At 38.9% G+C, this 20,699-nt stretch overlaps 1 protein-coding gene across 1 annotated transcript in view; it reads right to left on the reverse strand.

Annotated features, from left to right (window-relative positions):
• The window catches only part of LOC306868623 (RNA binding protein fox-1 homolog 3-like), a gene marked incomplete at its 3' end in the record, with an annotated part of 234,628 nt that overhangs the window by 31,964 nt on the left and 181,965 nt on the right, over positions 1–20,699 (reverse strand). The window contains exons 7-11 of the mRNA XM_079414881.1: positions 17,477–17,569; positions 16,419–16,479; positions 16,282–16,335; positions 2,740–2,872; positions 2,465–2,504 (exon numbers count right to left, since the gene is read on the reverse strand). Of these exons, the coding sequence (XP_079271007.1) occupies positions 2,465–2,504; positions 2,740–2,872; positions 16,282–16,335; positions 16,419–16,479; positions 17,477–17,569 (381 nt within the window). The remainder of the gene's footprint in view (positions 1–2,464; positions 2,505–2,739; positions 2,873–16,281; positions 16,336–16,418; positions 16,480–17,476; positions 17,570–20,699) is intronic.

Consider the following 20,699-nt stretch of genomic DNA (forward strand, 5'->3'; position numbering starts at 1 on the left):
GCGAGACAAAACAGACAAGTGAAAAGAAAAAAAGAGAAAAGCAAAGAAGAAAAACTTACAGAAAAGAGGAGCGAAGATGAGAAGTGAAAAAAGAAAAGGGAGAAATCAGAAAAGAAATATAAAGGATTAGAAGAACATTTAAAAAACAGAAGTGAAAAAAGAAAAGAAAGGAAAGGAAGCAATGCAGAGAGAATAAGGAGGGACAATGAAAAGAAAAATAAATGAAAATGAAAAAGAAAAGTGAAAAATAAAGACACTAGCATCCAAAAATATCAGTATATTCCACACAGACTCTCATTTGAATAAAATCAATTCACAAAATAAAACGAAGCACAGATTAAAAATATGCAGCATTTCTAACTGAAAACAATTTTTAAAAAGGTAAGGAGATGAACAGAGTAGAGAATGAGAGAGCAAGAGAGATGTGTGAATGTGTTTGTTCTCCTGCGGGTCAGGGTGACACAGATGTGAGACGTATTACAGATGTGTGTGTGTGTGTGTGTGTGTGTGTGTGAGAGAGAGAGAGAACAGTGCCGGAGGGAAGATGAATCCATTTATCTGAAGCCACTTCACTTTATCAGTGACTCACTGCAGACCAACCACAAAACACTCATTACTGAGGGTCCACAGTCAATAATCAACAAAACACTACACACACACACACACACACATGTTGGTTTTTGTGGTTTATGGGGACTCTCCATAGGCGTAATGGTTTTTATACTGAACAAACTGTGTGTGCTATTGCCCTACACCAACCCTGCACCTAAACTTAGCCCTCACAGGAAACTTTGTGCATTTTTAGATTTTCAAAAAAACACCATTTAGTATGTTTTTTAAGCCTTTTGAATTACGGGGACATAGGCAGTGTCCTCATAAACCACCTTCATATTGTAATACCTCTGTCATACCCATGTCATTATACAAATTTGTGTCCTCATAAACCACATAAACATGCACACACACACACACCCCTTCAATGAAAGCTCATCTTTTTCATCTTTATTGTCCAGCTGAAGCTTGATTTTTTTTTACCCATTTATTGGCCACAAAAACCCCTTTCACACTGTACGTTGGTCCCGGAAAACACGTCCCGGGATTAATTCTAGGATCGATCCTGGGTTGGGTACCTAGTAACATTGCCGGGTTCAGTCCCGGAACGAGCTCTGTGTGAACAAAAGCCAGAACTAATGCCATAAAGGGTGATAACACGCGTTATCATGCAACTTTTGTACCGGGTGTTTTGAAGGCAGATCAATGTTCCCGAAGAAAATCTGTGCAAACTGTAATGAGGCAGCAATCAGGGAGCTCCTCGCTATCTGCGCTGAAGCGAAGATCACTCACCAGTTTAGTAGAATGATACGTGTCGCATTACACATCACATACTAATGTCATGTGTCTTTACAGGTTGTGTGTGAACGCACGCACAGATTCCGGAAAATCACAGCAGTGTGAATAAACCAAAATTAATAAACCAAATAAACCAAAATTTTTAACTACTTTATTGACACCAAATGTAAATTTTTCATAGTTTTTTCTTAGTCTTACCAATTTTATTGGCTAATGTAATTTATCATTCGCTTCTTATTTTAACTCATTTCATTGCCCACCAAATGTATGTTTTTCGCTCTTATTTTTAACAGTTTTATTGGCCACCAAAGGTATTTTTTCCCTTATTTTTACCCATTTTATTGCCCACCAAATGTAACTTTTTCACAGTTGTTTCTTATTTATTTATACCCATTTTATTGGTCACAAAATCTATTTTACTAAAAAATCTTATTTTTCCCCCTTTTCTGGCCAGGAAATGCATTTTTCACCTTTTTCTTATTTTTTACCAATTTTACTGGCAACCAAATGGAGTTTTTTCCCACTTTTTTGTCTTATTTTCACCCATTTCATTGGCTATAAAGAGCTTCTTTATTTTTAATTCTCTGCTCTCAGCTCACCTCCTAACCTCTTTTTTTTCACAAACACTAACAGCACAAGCGACACATGCAAATAAACAACACTAAACTGGAGTCCAATTTGTTCTCTGTGAACTCTCGCCTCAGTATTTTACCAACATACTGCTGTTTAAACATGTCAAGTTTTCTATTTCTATTCCTGTTAACTGTTAAACAAAATGCCAGGCCTGTAGCACTGAACTAAGGCCATGGGTTTGATTCCCAGTGAATGCACTCACTGATATAAACTTACACCTTGAATGCAACGCAAGTCACTTTAGATAAACGCATCTGCCAAATGCAGGAGTGCTTTGAAAGCATGATTTTGTGTGTGTGTGCTAAAGATGGAGGACATGGCTTTGCTCCTTTGCCAAACTCTGAGTTTGTGGTGACTGAAGGGAATCTAGAATTGGGTTGTCAGGTTTCTTGGCAAAAGCGAGGCATTGCTTAATCGACGCCAGAGCACCTGGATTGAAATTACACTCCGCTCTCGTCCCTCAAGAAACAAAGTTACTCACGTAGATCTCCGCGCCGTAGAATCCGTCCTGATACACCACCCTGTGAGCCAGAGAAGAGACAACGAGAGCGTTTGATTATCACAGACATGAGCATCAAAACTGCTGCATCAGGAATAAAGTCACATGCCTGTGACGAATCAATGAGTTTGTAGCCTGAAAAATGTCACGTCCAAATACAGCAGTCAATCGACTGATTTTTAATTGCATTAATTATGTATCAGTTGACGTACAGTAATTGCTGTAGCACAGATCAGTATTTGCTGAGAAAGACTCACGTGCCATATGCTGGGATGGGTGGAGGAGGAGGAGCTGTACGGAAGGTGTTGTAAACGGCCCGGCCTCTGCCCCGCAGATGAGCGCCTCTGTACGCCACCGTCGCTCCTGCCGCAGGATACGGGAAACCCGTCACTACACACACACAGGGAACATTTATGAGGACGCACAGGCAGTAGATGAGATGCATGTGTCTCTATCACACAACGAGGCTTATGAAAGACAGTGCTGTTTGCATGTGCTAGGGTATTCTTGCTGGTTGCTAGTTGTTTTTTATTGTCTTGCACCCGCAGGTCTCTATGATCTGGTCTCTATTATGCCTCTCCTGTTTTATCATCCAAGCTTATTATTTTACCCATTTAATAGTCACATATTATTTACCTAGTTTTATTCATTTTATTGGCCATCCAAAGTATTTTTTAAACTGTATTTTCTCATTTATACCCATTTAATTGGCTAGCAAATGTAACTTTTTTTAAAGTGCCCCTATTATGGATTTTTGAAAATGACCTTTCACTCAGTGTGTAACACAGCTCTAAGTGAATGAAAACATCCCGAAAAGTTTTAAATCTGAAAGTGCACTGTGTATAAAGTTATTGTCTCTCAGAAGAAAGAGTCAACTCTGAATCATTGAAACGAGTCGTTTTTAAATGAATCCCAAGCCGTTTCATGACGTCAACATGAAACATTAGCTTATTGCCCACCCACTTGTTGGTCTTTTTGCGTTGGTCTGAATGAAAATGCAAATTCATTCTGTGCCACTAGGTGCAGCTTTTGGAGCAATAAAAATAACTGTTGCCCAAACAAACAAATGCTGCTTTATCAGGCATTACAGGCATGATGAAATGAAAATGAGACCAATCGGACCAATCACCGCAGATTAGCATCACGCAAAGGAGGGGTTTAGAAAAATGAATCGTTGAGTAAATCGTTTGGGAGTCATTGAGCAAATAAGGCAAAAATAAATGCATATTATAAGACAACAGCTATGTTTCCATCCAAAGATTCAAATTAAACTTATGCGAAAAACTGGAATATCACATAAAACATGCAAATAAAGCACCGTTTCCATCAAACGAGTCAAAGAGAACAAAATCGTCAATTCCTGGTAAATTGTGGCACTAAATATCACTAAGTATATAGGAGAAGCCACTGAATATAATAATTTTCATATATGATATAAATTACTTGCGCCTCAGAGCGAGCAGGCAAAACACAATAGATGCTGTCCTAGCTTTCAGAGGTGGATGCCAGCTGTTTGGGAACACAGTCGTGTAAGACAATTATACAGAAATACTTTGACGACAGACTTTGCTCATGTTTTTCAGAACTACCATAACAACATATAGATGCTGTGCAACGAGATTGGTTCGCTGCTAGTCAAGTTATCCTGTCTCATAGTGCAAAGTCACATGACTTTTCCGATGCGCATGGAGGAATTTATTCGGTAAATGTGTTCCCATCGTAGTTTATGTGCATTTTTTCTTATCGGATAAAAAGTTTATCCTACTCAAATGTGAGCATAAGTTTTTTTCATAAGTTTTTATAATTCAAGATTTTTATTTGTCACATACACAATTATACAGAGTATAACCAGCAGTGAAATGTAGGTCAGGTCCGCTCCAAGAACAGTGCAATTATAAAGTATACAAATATAAAAAAAAAGAAAAGTAGAAAAAAATAAAAAAGATAAAAAATATAAATATAAATGTGCAGGTCAGTATGTTGTTGACTTAGATAATAATAAGAGGAATGTGCAAAAAGAATGTGCAAAAAGTTGTACAGAGTATGTAAATAGCAGCAATATGAGGTAGAAAAAAAATTCTGAAGCTTATTGATATAGTGATATTTACATGGAGTCATGTGATGTTATGACACAGAGTTAGAGTTTAGGAGCCTGATGGCCTGGGGGAAGAAGCTCCTTCTAAGTCTCTCAGTTTTTGCCATCAGGCTACAGAAGCGCTTACCAGATGGAAGCAAAGTGAATAGATGATTACCAGGGTGATTAGAGTCCTTGATGATTTTAACAGCTCTACTTTTGCAGCATTTGAGGTAGATGTCCTGCAGAGAGGGGAGAGCAGACCCTGAGATGCGCTCAGCTAAGCGCACAACTCTCTGTAGTGCTTTGGAGTCCTGATTGGAGCTGTTTCCAGAATAGAAAGTTTTCAGGATTGCTGGTGAGACCCTGAATTTCCTCAGCTGTCGCAGATGGTACAGTCTTTGCCTGGCTTTCTTAACCTGTGTAGTCCAAGTCAGGTTCTCGGAGATGTTTACACCGAGGTACTTGAAGTTGCTCACCCTCTCCACAGGGGTCCCACTGATCATAAGAGGAGTATAGGGCTGCTGCTGTCTCTTCCTAAAGTCCATGATCAGCTCTTTAGTTTTGCTCACATTCAGAGAGAGACAGTTGTCCTGGCACCATGATGTGAGTCTCTCTACATCATCCAAGTATGCGGTCTCATCGTTGTTGGAGATGAGGCCCAGAACCACAGTATCATCAGTGAATTTGATAATAGATGTGGAGCTGTGAGAGGATACGTAGTGATTACAGGATTATCGCTGCTCTGCCTGCTGCTTCCTGACGCGCTGGTCGGCAGAGACGCGCCGCCGCCGTTGCAATCGAAGCGGCCGAAGAAGGTGTTTAACTTGTCGGCCAGCAACAGATCTGCTCTCACCTCCGTGGAGCATTTGTTTCCAAAGGCACAAATGGTCCTCAGTCCCTGCCACATCCGTCGAGAGTCATTGAGCTGGAAATGAGACTCAATTCTGTATCTGTGTTTAGCGGCTCTTACTGTGCGTCGGAGAGCATAGCACGATGCTTTGTACTCGCTCATATTCCCGGTCAGAAGAGCCTCATTGTAAGCGGCAGTGCGTGTGTTAACCGCAGCACGGATTGTTCTGTCCACCCATGGTTTCTGGTTGGAGAATGTCCTTATCGTTATTGTTTCTGTAGCTTGCTCGGTTAGTGTGTTTACAAAGCTTAATGCTACATCCGTGAACTCGCTGACGTCAGATGAACTCACCCGGAACATGTCCCAGTCGACGTCATCAAGAGCCGCCTGCAGCATAGCCTCTGAGTGGGAGGACCAGCGCGTCACTACTCTCTGCACCGGAGGATCCTGAACGAGCCTTTGTTTGTATCCCGGTGTTAGAAAAATGGCGTCATGGTCCGATTTGCCAAAAGCCGGTAGTGAGCGGGCTTTGTAGGCATTCTTGAACTGAGTGTAGCAGTGATCCAGTGTGTTTGGTCCTCTAGTTGGACAGGATACGTGTTGATGAAAGTTCGGCATGACCTGCTTGAGGTTAGCTTTGTTAAAGTCCCCCGCGATGATGAAGGCAGCGTCAGGATGTTTGTTAATGTAGCCGCTGAGCACATCGTGGAGCTTAGACAAAGCCAAGCCGGTGACCGCCTGTGGTGGAATGTACACAGCAGTAACTATGATCGATGAGAACTCCCGGGGCAGATAAAATGGCCAGCAAATAATGGAAAGATGTTCCAGATGAGGCGAGCAGGAACGCGACAGAATGGAGATATTCCTGGGATCACACCATTTCTTGTTAATCATGAAACACACTCCTCCACCCCTGGATTTACCGACCTCTGCTGTTCTGTCCGTCCGAAAAACAGAGAAGTTATCACTTGGCATTACAGCAGTGTCCGGGATCAAGGACGAAAGCCACGTTTCTGACAAACAAAGGATGTTGCAGTCCCTTATGTCCCGTTGGAAACTAATCCTGGCTCTAAGATCATCCATCTTATTTTCCAAGGATTGGACATTTGCGAGCAGAATGCTCGGTAGAGGAGGACAGCGAGCCCTTTTCCGGAGTCTATCTCGAATCCCAGCGAGTTTCCCGCAGTGTTTCTTGATCCGGCGCCTCGGGGGGATATTGTTCGTCTCCGCATTCCGAAGAATCTCCAGAGGCCATGAAGGATTCCTGGATAAAGTGTCCTGGAACAGGTTAGTGTAGCGGTTTCCAATGTCCAAAAGTGTTTCTATGTTGTAGGTGATCAGTGCCGACGTGGAATGTGTAAAAAGAGAAAGTAAAAGTAAGTAAAAAAGTAAGTTAAAGCAAAATCTCAGCGGAGCGGCCTGAACGGCGTCCGAACACAGCGGCGCCATTTTATTTATGCACATCTTGGCATTTCCATCCAGCATTTTTTTATGCGATACTCCAAAAACGATGAAAGTTTCGTAGGCAGTGTGTAAACGTGATTGACACAACGTGAGGTTGTATTTATTTTTTAACGTGTGAAAATTTCGGATGAAAATTTCAGACTCAGTGTGCAATGACCTTTAGTTTGCGGCACTGTTGGTAAGCTTACTGTCACAAATCTCGGGAAGCACGGAACACGGAAACCAGGAGACGAGGAATTCACTAAGCGAGAGTCTTTAATATCCAGAAGATCACAGATCACAGGCAGGGAAGACAATTCAAGGACCGACAAACACTAACTGAACGGACTGGGGCTTTTAAAGACAGGATAACGAGGGAACTAAGGAGACACACTTGGGATCAAATTAACAATTAACATGAAGGAAAAACTGGGTCACAGAACACATCGGGAGCAAAACACAACAAAAACAGGTCCATGATCCTGACACTTACACAGTTGATGTCAAGATGCTTTCATTCTTCATAAAACTGTTTGAGTATATTGAGATTAATCAATGAATCACACAACAAAAGGAGAAAACAGAATTTGGATCTATCATACTTTTCTTTGCCCAACAAGAGCATAAAAATAACCTATAATAAATAATTATTATATAATTTGACATAACATTTTCTGATACAAGGTAATAATCAGTCATTGAAATTAAATACTGTTTGACGACTCATAAGTCTCTCTCTGTTTATGTTGCACCAGCGTTGTGTGATATATGTAAATGAAGCTGATAATGAGCAGGCGATAGGCTACACCGCCTCAATAAAACACATTCATCAAACCAGCCGACATGCTGTGACACAAAACACCAGAAAAAAAACAAAAACATCTCAGAATAGCAGAAACAGTGAGAAAGACGTAAAAACATAAAGAGTCAGTGACGGGATGTTAGTCCGGCTCGAAAGGACTGGTAAGCAGCCGCTCAGATGTTTAATGCTGATTACTGTGAGGAGTTGGAGTGAGTAATCCACACACATGGGAATAGACACAGAATCATCAAATCAACAGCAAGTGCTTCATTATCTCCTAAACATGCCGAGAAACAATGAGAGAGCTCATCTACACTCATTAAAACACTTTAGACCGGATCAGACCGGACTATACGAGAGCTTAAAGAGCAAAATCTGCAAAAAATCAACACTATGTCATCATTGACTGCTTTTAGGAGCTTAAAAGTGTGTGTTCAATGAGTGTGTAACTTTTAAAAGCTATATACTATTTTTTTTGAATATTTATAACATTATGTAATAGAAATAGTATAATATTTTTTTATTATATAATTATATATTTATAAAAATGATATAACTACAATTGTACATTGTAATATTATATATTTTTAAATATTTATACTCTTTTTTTATACTATTTTTATATTTGATATTTAAATTACTTACATTATATATTTAAAACAATTATACAATTTATATAATATAGCATATAAACTGTATAATTATACATATGCATATCTATAATTACAATTTATGTTTTATACTTTTTATACTATATAATTCTACTCTTTTATACTAATGATTTTTTTTATTTTTTTTGTATTTGATATTTAAATTACTAACAAAATATTTAGAATGAGGCAGGGGCTATTTGCACTAAGTGAAAATGGCTATAGATTCCATTTAAACTATGCTAAAATAGCAAGGTTTTCTGCTATTTATACTACTAATAGTGGCGATTATCTGCTCCTCAGTACCTCAGTACATTATAAAACAGTACGCGATAATAATGTATTGAGTGTAAAATATAATTTTAATTCAAATTATTAAATGGATGCCACCTTATTGGGACAATGATGCCCTTGTTTATTGTCAAGTGTTCATGAGATGGACTGCCTGAAGAAACTGTTTCTGTGTCTGGTCGTTCTGGTTCTCAGAGCTCTGTAGCATCGACCAGATGGTAACAGTTCAAAGAGGGAGTGTGCTGGATGTGAGGGGTCCAGAGTGATTTTACCAGCCCTTTTGCTCACTCTGGGTAAGTACAGTTATTGGAGAGTGGGGAGGGTTGTACCAATGATTCGCTCAGCAGTCCGGACTACCCTCCGTAGTCTTCTGAGGTCAGATTTGGTAGCTGAGCTGAACTAGACAGTTATTGAAGTGCAGAGGATGGATTCAATGATGGCAGAGTAGAACTGTTTCAGCAGCTCCTGTGTCAGGTTGAACTTCCTCAGCTGGCGAAGAAAGTACAACCTCTGCTGGGCCTTTCTGACAATGGAGTCTATGTGATTGTCCCACTTCAGGTCCTGAGAAATTATTACTTTAAATTATTAATTTACAATTGGATATGAGATTTAAAAAGGAAGAAAAAAGTTTGGCAAAAGGCAGATTTGAACTTGGGTCAATCACATCAAAGAGCACGTGCTTTACCATCTGTTCTACGCCACTGGAAATGAAGTTTAACGAGTGTCTTTTGTAGTGTTGACTCCCCCAATCACAGGTTGGTGGGCGGAGTTAGTGTAAATAGCCTCTGCCAACAAGGCGGGCTATTTGCACTTAGTGTAAATAGATACTCCCTTAGAATAATTACCCAATTTATGTAATTTACTATATACACTGTATAATTGTTTCATTTATATAATTACATAATCTATAATAATAATTTGTTATATATTTACTTGCATAATTATATAAATACATGAAATAATTTTGTTTTGCAGATGCAGCTTGGTTTGAATTTTATATGCAATGCAATGGAATTCACACATTTGTAAGTGTAACTTAAAGGCAGGGTAGGTGATTTAGTTCAAAAACATTTTATTTGTGATGCTGTCACTTAAAAGTCTCTTCACATCCCGATCGCAATCACTAAGTGATCTAAATGTATTTATATGTATTTATATCATCTGTGCAAGGTGTAAGACCATAAAATGTTCATCCAATCAAATTATTTGGTCCAAAGATAGGCTTTCCTACCTGCCTGTCAAAGTATGTAATGTATTTGAATACCTCCGGAAACTGTTTGCGCAAACATGATACGATATTACACTATTGTAGGCCAAGCGAGAATGGAAGGCATTTTTACTGTAACATTATACACTTTGTACTTTAATGTTTTTTCAGTGTTTTGAAGTGTGGCTTTGGAGAGTGATTTGAAGGGAGGGTGGGATCTTATGCTTTCAAAGCCGGCTTGCTATTGCTAGCCTTTCCGAAATCATCTACCCTACCTTTAAGTGTCCAAAGGATCCAAAATAAACAAACAAATAAAGAAATCCTGACAGAACTGAAAGGAATTCTTCCTTTGAAGGAAATCCTGATATAATAAACCCCCTTTATCACTATGAGAGCTGCTGTTCTTCATTCAGTTAAAGTTATCTGAAAAGATCTTCAGAATCTATGTTTCCACCAGCAGAGCCAAACACACAGAGCACGGTAGCAGCGGAGAGACTGATCCAGAGCTATACCCTCTGAGCTCATTACCTCACACTCATCTCTAGAGGCTCATGGGAAGGTTTGGGTTGCAAACAACAAAGAACCACCAGGAATCTGGCGCCACGAAGACTTCCATCAGCACACATACACCTTACTATACTGCAAAATACACACACCTCTCAATAAAACACCTGCATGTGACATCACAATGCACACACACACACACACACACACTGCAGTGAAGTGAAGTGAAGTGAAGACTGCAGACACTGCACTTTACTGTAACAAGCACAAATATGACCAGAGACTGTCAAACTACAAAATAATGCATAAGGCACCATAAAAGCATCATAGGATTATCTTAAAAAATAATATTTTAGTATTATATATATATGTTTCTAAAGATAAAAGGATATTAAATTAGATTGTTATGCTTTGATGGTTCTTTTTATCCTTTTATTTTTTGTTTATATACAAATATAATATATTAAAAATATAATAACAGTATAATTATTACTAACATTCAGTACATAAAGGTGAATTAAGTCATTACACAACCAATATAATGTTTTTATATTGTTTATTTTTAAATATCATAGATAACATTTATAATTTTTAGTACTATATTTATAATAATTGCCCTATATATAATAAAAAATAGTATGCTTTATTTATATCATTATATACCTAACTACTAGGGGTGCTCCGATCAGGATTTTTGAGGCTGATCACAAAAAGCAGTATCTGCTGATACCGATCTGGTTAAAGCCTTCTTTTTATTATGTAGAATTTTTATAGTGATGAGCCGATCAAGATTTTAGACATTTATTCAGGGCCTGAATTTAATTTTTGAAAATGACTTCCCCTCTTAGGTGACTTGTGAGGGGGATTTTTTATTTTATTTGAGGGGTGGAGGGGGACATTGTTTAGACATTTTAAAAAAAATATATATTTGTCTCACCTAAATGTTTGATCATGCACTGCATTTTTGTTTTGACAATCGTGCAAAGCCTGATTTCATGTGAGGTGGCCTACACCAGGTTCACACATACTCTGTTTGCAGTGCGTATGCAGTCCATGTGCGGTACGTAAGCGGTGCAGAAGCAGCTTTCACGCAGGAGTTTGCAACTGCTCCGTGGCTGTTTACTACAGACAACATTTATCCATTATTTTGATTTCATATCAAAACATTGCTACTTAAAGCTGCCATAGAATGAAAAACTGTCTTTACCCTGGCATATTTAAAAAATAACAGTTCTGTACATGGAAATGACATACCGTGAGCCTCAAACACCATAGTTTCCTCCTTCTTATGTAAATCTCGTGAATAAAAAAAGACCACTGAAAAACAGGCAAATCAGAACATAACACCGACTGTGACGCAACAGTCGGGATCACTAATAGTTACGCCCCCAACATTTGCATATACTCGCCCATGTATTCTAGGCCAGCCGCCAGCCGAACCATCAGAAGTTCTGCAGGTATTGTAAATAAAGTGCGGACAACAGTGAAAATGGCAGACGATGGAAATCAATGTTATGTTCCAGGCTGTGCAGGGGATGTGAAGTGCAGGGATGGGTTGGTGTCTGTATTCAGAAAGGCATGGAAAGCAAATAACGCGTTCTAATAAAATAACACGAGCCACTAAAGGGACATGGTTAGCTCGTTGTTAGCTGTAGCCTGTTACACTGCAGTACATAAGATTTCCCTTACCACATAAACAGAGTAAGGAGAGATGAGGATGATGGCGAATGGCACCACTGACAAGCATCTGATCTTGATCTGAAATATGTGGTAAGTACTGCCGCTCCATAATATAAACATAGTTTGTGTGATCGCGTATCTTGAAAGTGAAACTATAACGCGATCAACCGATCGTTCAAAAGCAGTTTCAATGCCTTGCATATTAATAACGGCTCCCTAATGCCCGCATTTTATATACAGTATAATTACCCGACGATATAACTGCGAGAGAAATTATTTAAATATATATTTTCCTCCCTGTGTTTCCTTCTTGCTGTGAGTTACGGAAATGAGCCGACCTGTGAAACAGCCAATCAGAGCAGAGCTCATTATTATTCAAGACCCTGCCAAATAAGCCAATAACAGCCTGTTTCATTCTAGGGAGAAATCCTAGGGTTGTAAATGGACATGTAAAATCGTTTCTGGAGATTTTTTGCCCTTACCTAAGCCACATGCTGTACATGATATGTAGATATCAGAGAACAATTTAAAATACTGTATCAATGCATTCTATGGCACCTTCAAAATGCCTTTTCAGTGTTGTGATTCTTTTTTACACAGTCCAGTTACACAATCTTTCATAGACGTGTTAAACACAATAAATACTGTATAAGAAACACATTATTCAATGCTTTTTACTTTTGTATTTACTTCTAGATATATTAAGTTGCTCAAGCAATTGGCAAAACATTTACATTATCACAAAAATTCTAAATTAAAACTTACCATTGACAGAAAGTCAGCTCTACTGCCTTTCTTTAGCATTTAAATCTTTATTACAAGCAATCCTGTGCTTCATAAAGAACTTTGTTTTCCTACTTCCACGAGTGCCATCTATTATTGCCTTGTTTATCTAAAAGTGCTCTTTTCCTTTAAACCTAGCCAAAGAGCCATAGCCTATGTGCTGACTGTGAAACACAGCAGAATTTGATTATAAGCATTTATGGTGTAATTATTACATTTTTGTGTCAATCCATGTTCATATTTACCACAAACAATGTCATGTCACTTTAATTAATATCAAAAATAGACTCGGTGCAGAAACGATTTCTGCACTGCTGCAAACGCACCGCTCCTGGAACACACTGCCGGACCACAACCGTGAGCAGTGTGAACGCTTTAAACCGTTAACATGAGCACGGAAAAAGTACACACCACATACGCACTGCAAACGGAGTAATGTGAATCTGGCATTATGTATGTGCACTGCGAGAGCACACAACTGCACGGTCTCCAGGAGAGCACGTGAGCGCTGAATGGTTTAAACACTGGCAATAATTAAAAAGAAATGCAATTTATAAACTTTAGTGACGATGCAACACTGCCTCGATTGTGCAAGTGATATTTCTTGTGTCGACTGTGCAGCTCGCTTATAGTGCAGATGCGATTTGATTTGAAGCCATTTGCGCATTTTGACAGAGAAGAGAGAGCAGGTGCGGTGATTCACTCATGCCGTTTGTGAAGATATGTCTCACAGAAAGTTTTCCAATTAATTTATAAGTTATTTAATGAAGAAATATGAATTTTCCTGTTTTGATATTAGAAAGTTGCTTTGACACAGTCTGTATTGTTCAAAGCGCTATATAAATAAAGGTGACTTGACTATTATATTTTTAAATACAATTGTTGTTGTTTTGAAAATCTGTAGCACCATTTTCTTGCAGATATCACTTTTAAGCACACAAACTTCTGAGTGCAGTGAAATCCACATATAAGTGTGGATAAAGGGTTACCCAAATAGTTTTATTAAACAACAATAAACAAACAAATAAATACATTATTAATTGTTTGTAAGGACATGAGCGTGAATGGATGGATGAGCAAGTGTAAATGATGACATTATTTTCTTCTGGGTGATTGAAACTCTTTCCTGAGCATGTTAGAGGCTGCAGGCTGACAGCCAACTGCTGAACATATGCTGACGTTTAGCCCTGATAAAGCGTCTCTCAGCAGCACACGAGGAAACACACACCCCTGAGAGGAGCCGCGGTATTTAAAGGGTCGAGCATAACGGCAGAGATCTAAGACGGACCTTGAACTTCCTCCAGATGAAACCGTAGCTGCTCGTCTCATCAGAACGCAACGGCTTGGTTTAACAGCCCAGAGTAAACAGAGAGAGAACCCCCCACGTGTGAGTGTGTGTCGCTGCTCGATTACACCATGACTGCTGGCAGCATCACTCACTCCAGTGCACTCATTCTGTTAGACGACTGAAAGCTAATCTGAGACACTCGCAAAGTCCATCCGTAGTACAGAGACCCACAATCTGATAAGTGTGAGTGGACGATTCTCTCCACACACACACACACACACACACACACACACACACACACCTCTCTAGTTCACTCACTTTATACTTTCTACATTAAAAAAAGACTGAAAACGACTTTAAAAAATGGTATATAATATAACCATAGTATTCCTCTAAGTAACCTGACGTTTCATATATTTACAAATATATCTATTTGTATATAACATTATATTTACAATATAATTATGAAATCATGAAAGCATGATTGCAAATATAATGAACTACTTATTTGTACTTTATTAGTTTCACAACTCGTGAATACAACTTTAGTGGCAAAATAATAATTTTGTAGATAAGTAAATAAGCTGGATTTATTACTGTGAATCAGTTCAAAGTGTTCATTTCATGCAAATTTATTCAAAAGTATTAAAATATATTACTATTATTAAAAAAAATAGAAATACATATATACATACAAGTGTAAATAAAGTTGTCTGTCTGTCTGTCTGTCTGTCTATCTATCTGTCTGTCTATCTATCTATCTTTCTATCTATCCATCCATCCATCCATCCATCCGTTCCGGTGAATTAGCTGTGTGTGTGTTAGTGTGCGTTAGCGTATGGCTCTGCAGAGCTCTACTGTCATTTCATTTTCCTTATGAAAGACTTTTACAGTCATCGAGACTCAAGGGCATATCAGAGTGAGCTCAAAACTAAAGCCAATTACTCTGCGCTGAATTCTTCATTTGTGCCACGAAGAGTTTTAAAAGAAATGTGATCCGTGACTGCTAATCAAATGGAGCCCAGAGCTAACTAGCAGTGCTAATGATACCACCACCATCTGACTGCCATAAATTACAGCAGCATTCAACAGCCTGTGCCTTTATTAGGAATGGAAACCAGCGTGGCATCTAGTTTGGCTAATATCACGCTAGCATGAGTCGTTTTATTGGTGCTGCTGGATTGGCGGCTGAGGAGTGCAAACGCAGCGCTCTCCGCTTCACCTCCATAAAGTGGGAAATCACTGACATCAGCACTGCGCCTCTGAGCAAGACATTTAACCCCGCATCGGCCCGTATGGGACAGAGCCACTAATACATCTGCAGTGAACCCAATAACAGCAGATACATGACAAACATCACTACTGATCACACATCTGCACTAGTGAGTGAGTGTCTCAACCTGCAACATCTGAATGATCCCTCAATCTATCACCCTAGGAACACCCTAGCAACCAGTCAGAACACTTTAGCAACTGAATAGCAGTGCCTTGACAACCATTTATTTATCTATCTATCATCCATCCATGCATCTATCATCCTAGCAACCAGTCATAACATCCTAGCAACAGCCTAGAAACCAGTCAGAACACTTTAAGAACTGAATAGCAAAGCCATCCCAACCATTTATCAACCTATCTATCATCCATCCATCTATCCTTCTAGCAACCAGTCAGAGCACCCTAGCAACACCCTATTAACCAGTCAGAACACCCCAGCTACACCCTAACAACCAGTCAAAACACTTTAACAACAGTCTACCTATCTGTCAATCCATCCATTCATTCATCACCCTAGCAACACCCTAACAACATCCTAGCAAGCAATCAAAACACTATAGCAACTGCATAGTAACACCTTGGCAACCACAATAGAGTGCAGTAGTGAGCTTAGCATGAACAAACTGTTTTTTTATGTGTCTTTTGAAACCAAACGATCAAAGGGATCACTTTAAATGATTACTGTGCAAATAGGTGTGTAACACCGTGTCTACACCGGATGCCACAGTTGTCGTGTCACACAACAGCTAAAGTCTACACTGGACGCGACAAAGCAACTGTTGAAAATAATTTGTACTTCGTTTCAGTATGCCAATAAACAGAACGAGGCATCAGTTAACTGTCAGAGTAGACAGCATCACTGATCATAATGGGTTCTATTGTATTTTTCCGCTCGCGTGCAGTGTAGACACAGTGTGATATGACAGAATAAAGCGATGTTCCTCACCTGCGTAGAGCTCCGGGCCGTAAACAGCTCCCACCACTGGATTGAGTTTCCAGTCTGCAGAAACGTGACAGAGATGTGCTTTAACAGATCCTGGTATCAGATGTTTTAAACAGCTGTATGCTGAGAGGAGCTCTTACTGTTTGTGTACGGGTTTACTACTTTCTTATTCGTCATCACTCTTGCCGTGGCGTTGTTCACCTGAGAGAGAGGGGGATGTGAGCAAGCTGCAGGAACATTCATCAGAAACACATGCATATGAATACTGCGCTCATGCAAACACTCATGCATGTGAGTAATGTCCCTCTGCTCTTCCTGTAATCACCGACAATGCATCTCTTCTGGCTGTTCTGAGCCATGCACACCACACTTTACAGAATGTGTTATTATATTCGGATATTTTGCTTCAGTTTTTGGTGTTATAATAATAGATGCTTGGAATTGATGACATACACAAGCAATGGATAAAAAACCCATTAATAACAGCAGTAAACAACACTTTGAGCATGATGTATGATCTGAAATACAGTTTGGTTTAGACCAGTTGTACATTACCCAATGAAAAATGGTGGAGGGTGATGAACATAATGCACTTTTATTTTTTTTTCAGCATTTTAAATATTGGTTTCACATCCAACAGATTAAATTCCTCTCAGAGATCAATAAAAATTCAAGAAATATTCTGGGAAATTTTCAACTTAAATATCTATTGACAGTATCTGTCAAATATTTTGTATTTTTTTTCTCTAAACTAAACAAATGTAATGTAATATACTATACAATTACACTTAAATTAAATTGAATTCTGCGCTTTCCCCCCAAATTAAATTAAATTAAATATTTTTTTTTCATTGTACAGTAACAGGAATTTCAGAGGAAATGTTCTTAATAATAATTTTAATTATTGTTACAACGCAACAAATGTTAAAGGTCCTAAAACAGTACAAACTTTCTGTATGCAAAATATAGTTTCTTTTTGTCTTTCTTTTTGTTTTTGGGGTGAAATATGACCTGGACTCTTTTTGTTGTTGTTAGAGCATAAGTCATATTTAACCCAGAATATTGCTTTCAGACGTCACAAACACACACACACATCTGGAGAGATATCGTGCAGATGCTCTGGAATCTCAGGATGAGGACAGGAAATGAGGTCAGCAAGCAGGAAAGGAGGACGGAGAGAAGGGGAAAAGCAAAGCACCTCGATTTTACGTCCTTCTACGATTGTACCGTTTAGTTTCTCCCGCGCTCGATCTGCGTCTGTGCTCATTTCAAAAGTTACAAAGCCAAAGCCCTGCGGACGCATGGAGTGAAGCAGGAGGAGAGAGAGAAACAGGTTTGGAGAGAGTCAGGAGCTCACGACAGGAGGAACATGATCAGGAGGATTACAGAGACACGCTACAGTAAAACACCAGCACGGAAACACACAGATGCACAGTCTATGTGTGAAGAGCTTCATTCAAACCATATTATAACAGAAATAGCATACAACCCCTATAAACCTCTTTCAGTATGTCATGTGTGAAAATATTACTATATATGTTCAATTTAGGTTTAATTTATAAATAACCTAGCAAGGTTATTATAGAAAGAGTAAAAAATGTAATACAGTAAATAATACTAATAATTATATGTATATATATTAGTGCCGTCAAACGATTAATCATGATTAATCGCATCCAAAATAAACGTTTTTGTTTACATAATATATGGGTGTATACTGTGCATATTTATTATGTATATATAAATACAAACACATGCATGTACTGTATATATTTAAGAAAAATATGTTATGTTTATATTAAATATTGTGGCGGGAGGAGCCAACGACAGACACAGTGGGCGTGGCGTCAAGCCTCGGAGAGGTTTTTATTAAACAATATATTAAAATAAAGTGTCCAAAGGGGGAAAAGTGTCCAAAATAAACAGGGATCTGGTGTCCTCGTCGTGCTGCGGGGCTGTGCAGGAGGGCAGTGTTCAGGAGGGAAGGGTCCAGGGAAGGGGCGGAGTCCGGTGGCCGCACGCGCTCCCCTCTCGGGGCCGGGAGCGAGTGGCGGCGGCGTCTCTTGCGCGGCTTCGTCCATCTTCGGGCATCCCGGCGCTTCTGGGGGATTCGGCGGCCCGGCATCCTGGCCCGTCAGCCGCCTAACGGGTGCGGCAGTCCTCCTCGACGCTCCCTTCCTGGACCCACGAGGACACCAGCGTGCATGCACGGGGGAGAGACCGGTCTCCCGAGGAGAGGCGCGTTCGGCATTTAACGGCGGCGGTGATGAGGCTCTATTCACGTCAGGTGCGCCTCATCACACGCCGCCAGCCCTGGCTGTTTCAGCGCCCCTCCTCTCTCACACACCCACTCCTGTCGGGAGCCTGGTGAAGGGCGGCGAATACAGGACGGGGTGGTGATGATGGACAGGGGGGAGGCAGCCGACTCGTCACAATATATTTATATATAATATAAAATATAAGAATATAAATACATAAATGTATATACATGTAAATATTTTCAAAATATACACTGTATGTGTGTGTATTTATATATACATAAAAATATACACAGTACACATACATACTGTATGTAAACAAAAACTTTTATTTTGGATGCGATTAATCGTTTGACAGCACTAATATATATATATATATAGTGATTAAAAATTAATAAATAAAAAATATATAAATTAATGCACACATTTCACTTCTTAAGCACAATTTTAAACAGAAGTCCATCAAGTACACAGTATGTTATTTATATGTAAATTATTTCTTTAAAATTAATTTAGTATATACCATTTTCTTATTGGTAAACAACTGTGTTAAAAAAATAGAAGAAACATTCATTATATATAAATTATGTATTTTTACTGAATACATAATTTATTTAGTACTTAAAACTACATTATAAGTGTATGTATATATAATACATACTTTATATATTTATATACAAATATAAAACTTATTACATTAATATTAATGTAATGTATAATTAAAATAACTTATCCATATTTCATATCATATATTCTAATGTGACATTTATAATACTGTCTATTACTAATATTTATTACTAAATATTTTCTGTTTTTTAGGATAATTTTAAATATAATTCTGATATGATTCGTCTGAAAGTAGAAAGTCATATACACCTAGGATGCCTCAAGGGTGAGTAAAACACAGGCTAATTTTAATTTTTGGGTGAACTAACCCTTTAAGTATGACATATCTGCCATATAGTTTATTTATAATTTCTCATTTGATTCAATATCACATCATACCCAGGAGTTTAAAGAGAGGTTCAATAGTGTAGCGTGAAAGATGGCCTGTGATGACACACTGTCCAATAGGAGTGGAGAGGGGGCGGGGCTACAGATGATGGACGGATGCTGTTTGGCTAATGCTGGATGAGCTACTAGCAGCTCAAGGGGCGGGTTTATATCAGTCACAGAGATAAAGGAATAGACCGAGGGCCGCATGAGTCTCGTGGACATCTCACACGCCTGCATCTGCTCTGGTTTATCACGCAATAATGAGCTTACACAGAGGGCCAAAACACAGCCCATTTTTCAAAAGGGACAAATATATTGAATACAAATTGCTGCTTCTTAGAGAATAGACTGTTTATTAATGGGCCAGTGGGTTCATTATACAGCAACACTGGAGGTGGGGACAGTAAGGCATCATGGGTAATGGGCTTTGTAGTGCACGCAGCAGTAAATGGTTGTCATCTTCATCTTATCTATCCGTGGGGGACGGAGGACACTGACTGCTGACAGAAACTTCAGCACGCACCTCTCAATCATGCTCTGTCTGGGGTCAGAGAGGTTACTCATAGGGCAAACATTAGTTAATATTAAAGCATTTCTGTTAGAGACTCCAACTGTACTGTGAGTGTTTATGAAAAATGCATGCCGACTTTTTTGTAAAACAAGGTTAAAGCTTCAGTCAGTACACTGTAAAAAAAAAAAGTTGACCCAACTTAAAATTGTAAGGCAACCAGCTACAGCAGATTTTTGAGTTCTCAACTTCTTGCTTTAAAGGATTAGTTCACTTTTAAAAAAACTTTTGCTGATAATTTACTCACCCCCATGTCATCCAAGATGTCCATGTCTTTCTTTCTTCAGTCGAAAAGAAATTAAAGTTTTTGATGAAAACATTTCTCCATATAATGGACTTCAATGGGACCCAAACGGTTCAAGGTCCAAATGACAGTTTCAGTGCAGCTTCAAAGGGCTTTAAATGATACCAGACGATGAATAAGGGTCTTATCTAGCGAAACAATCGGTCATTTCAAAAATAAATAAAAAAGTTTAAGTTTTATAAGCACAAATGCTCGCCTTGCTCTGTTCTGTGATACGTGTTCATGACGTCACGTAATACGCAATTACGTTGAAAAGGTCACGGTTGACTTAGGCGGAAGTACCGAGTCAGTGTTT

This window comes from Barbus barbus, assembly GCF_936440315.1.
Source record: "Barbus barbus genome assembly, chromosome: 4".
NCBI lineage: Eukaryota > Metazoa > Chordata > Actinopteri > Cypriniformes > Cyprinidae > Barbus > Barbus barbus.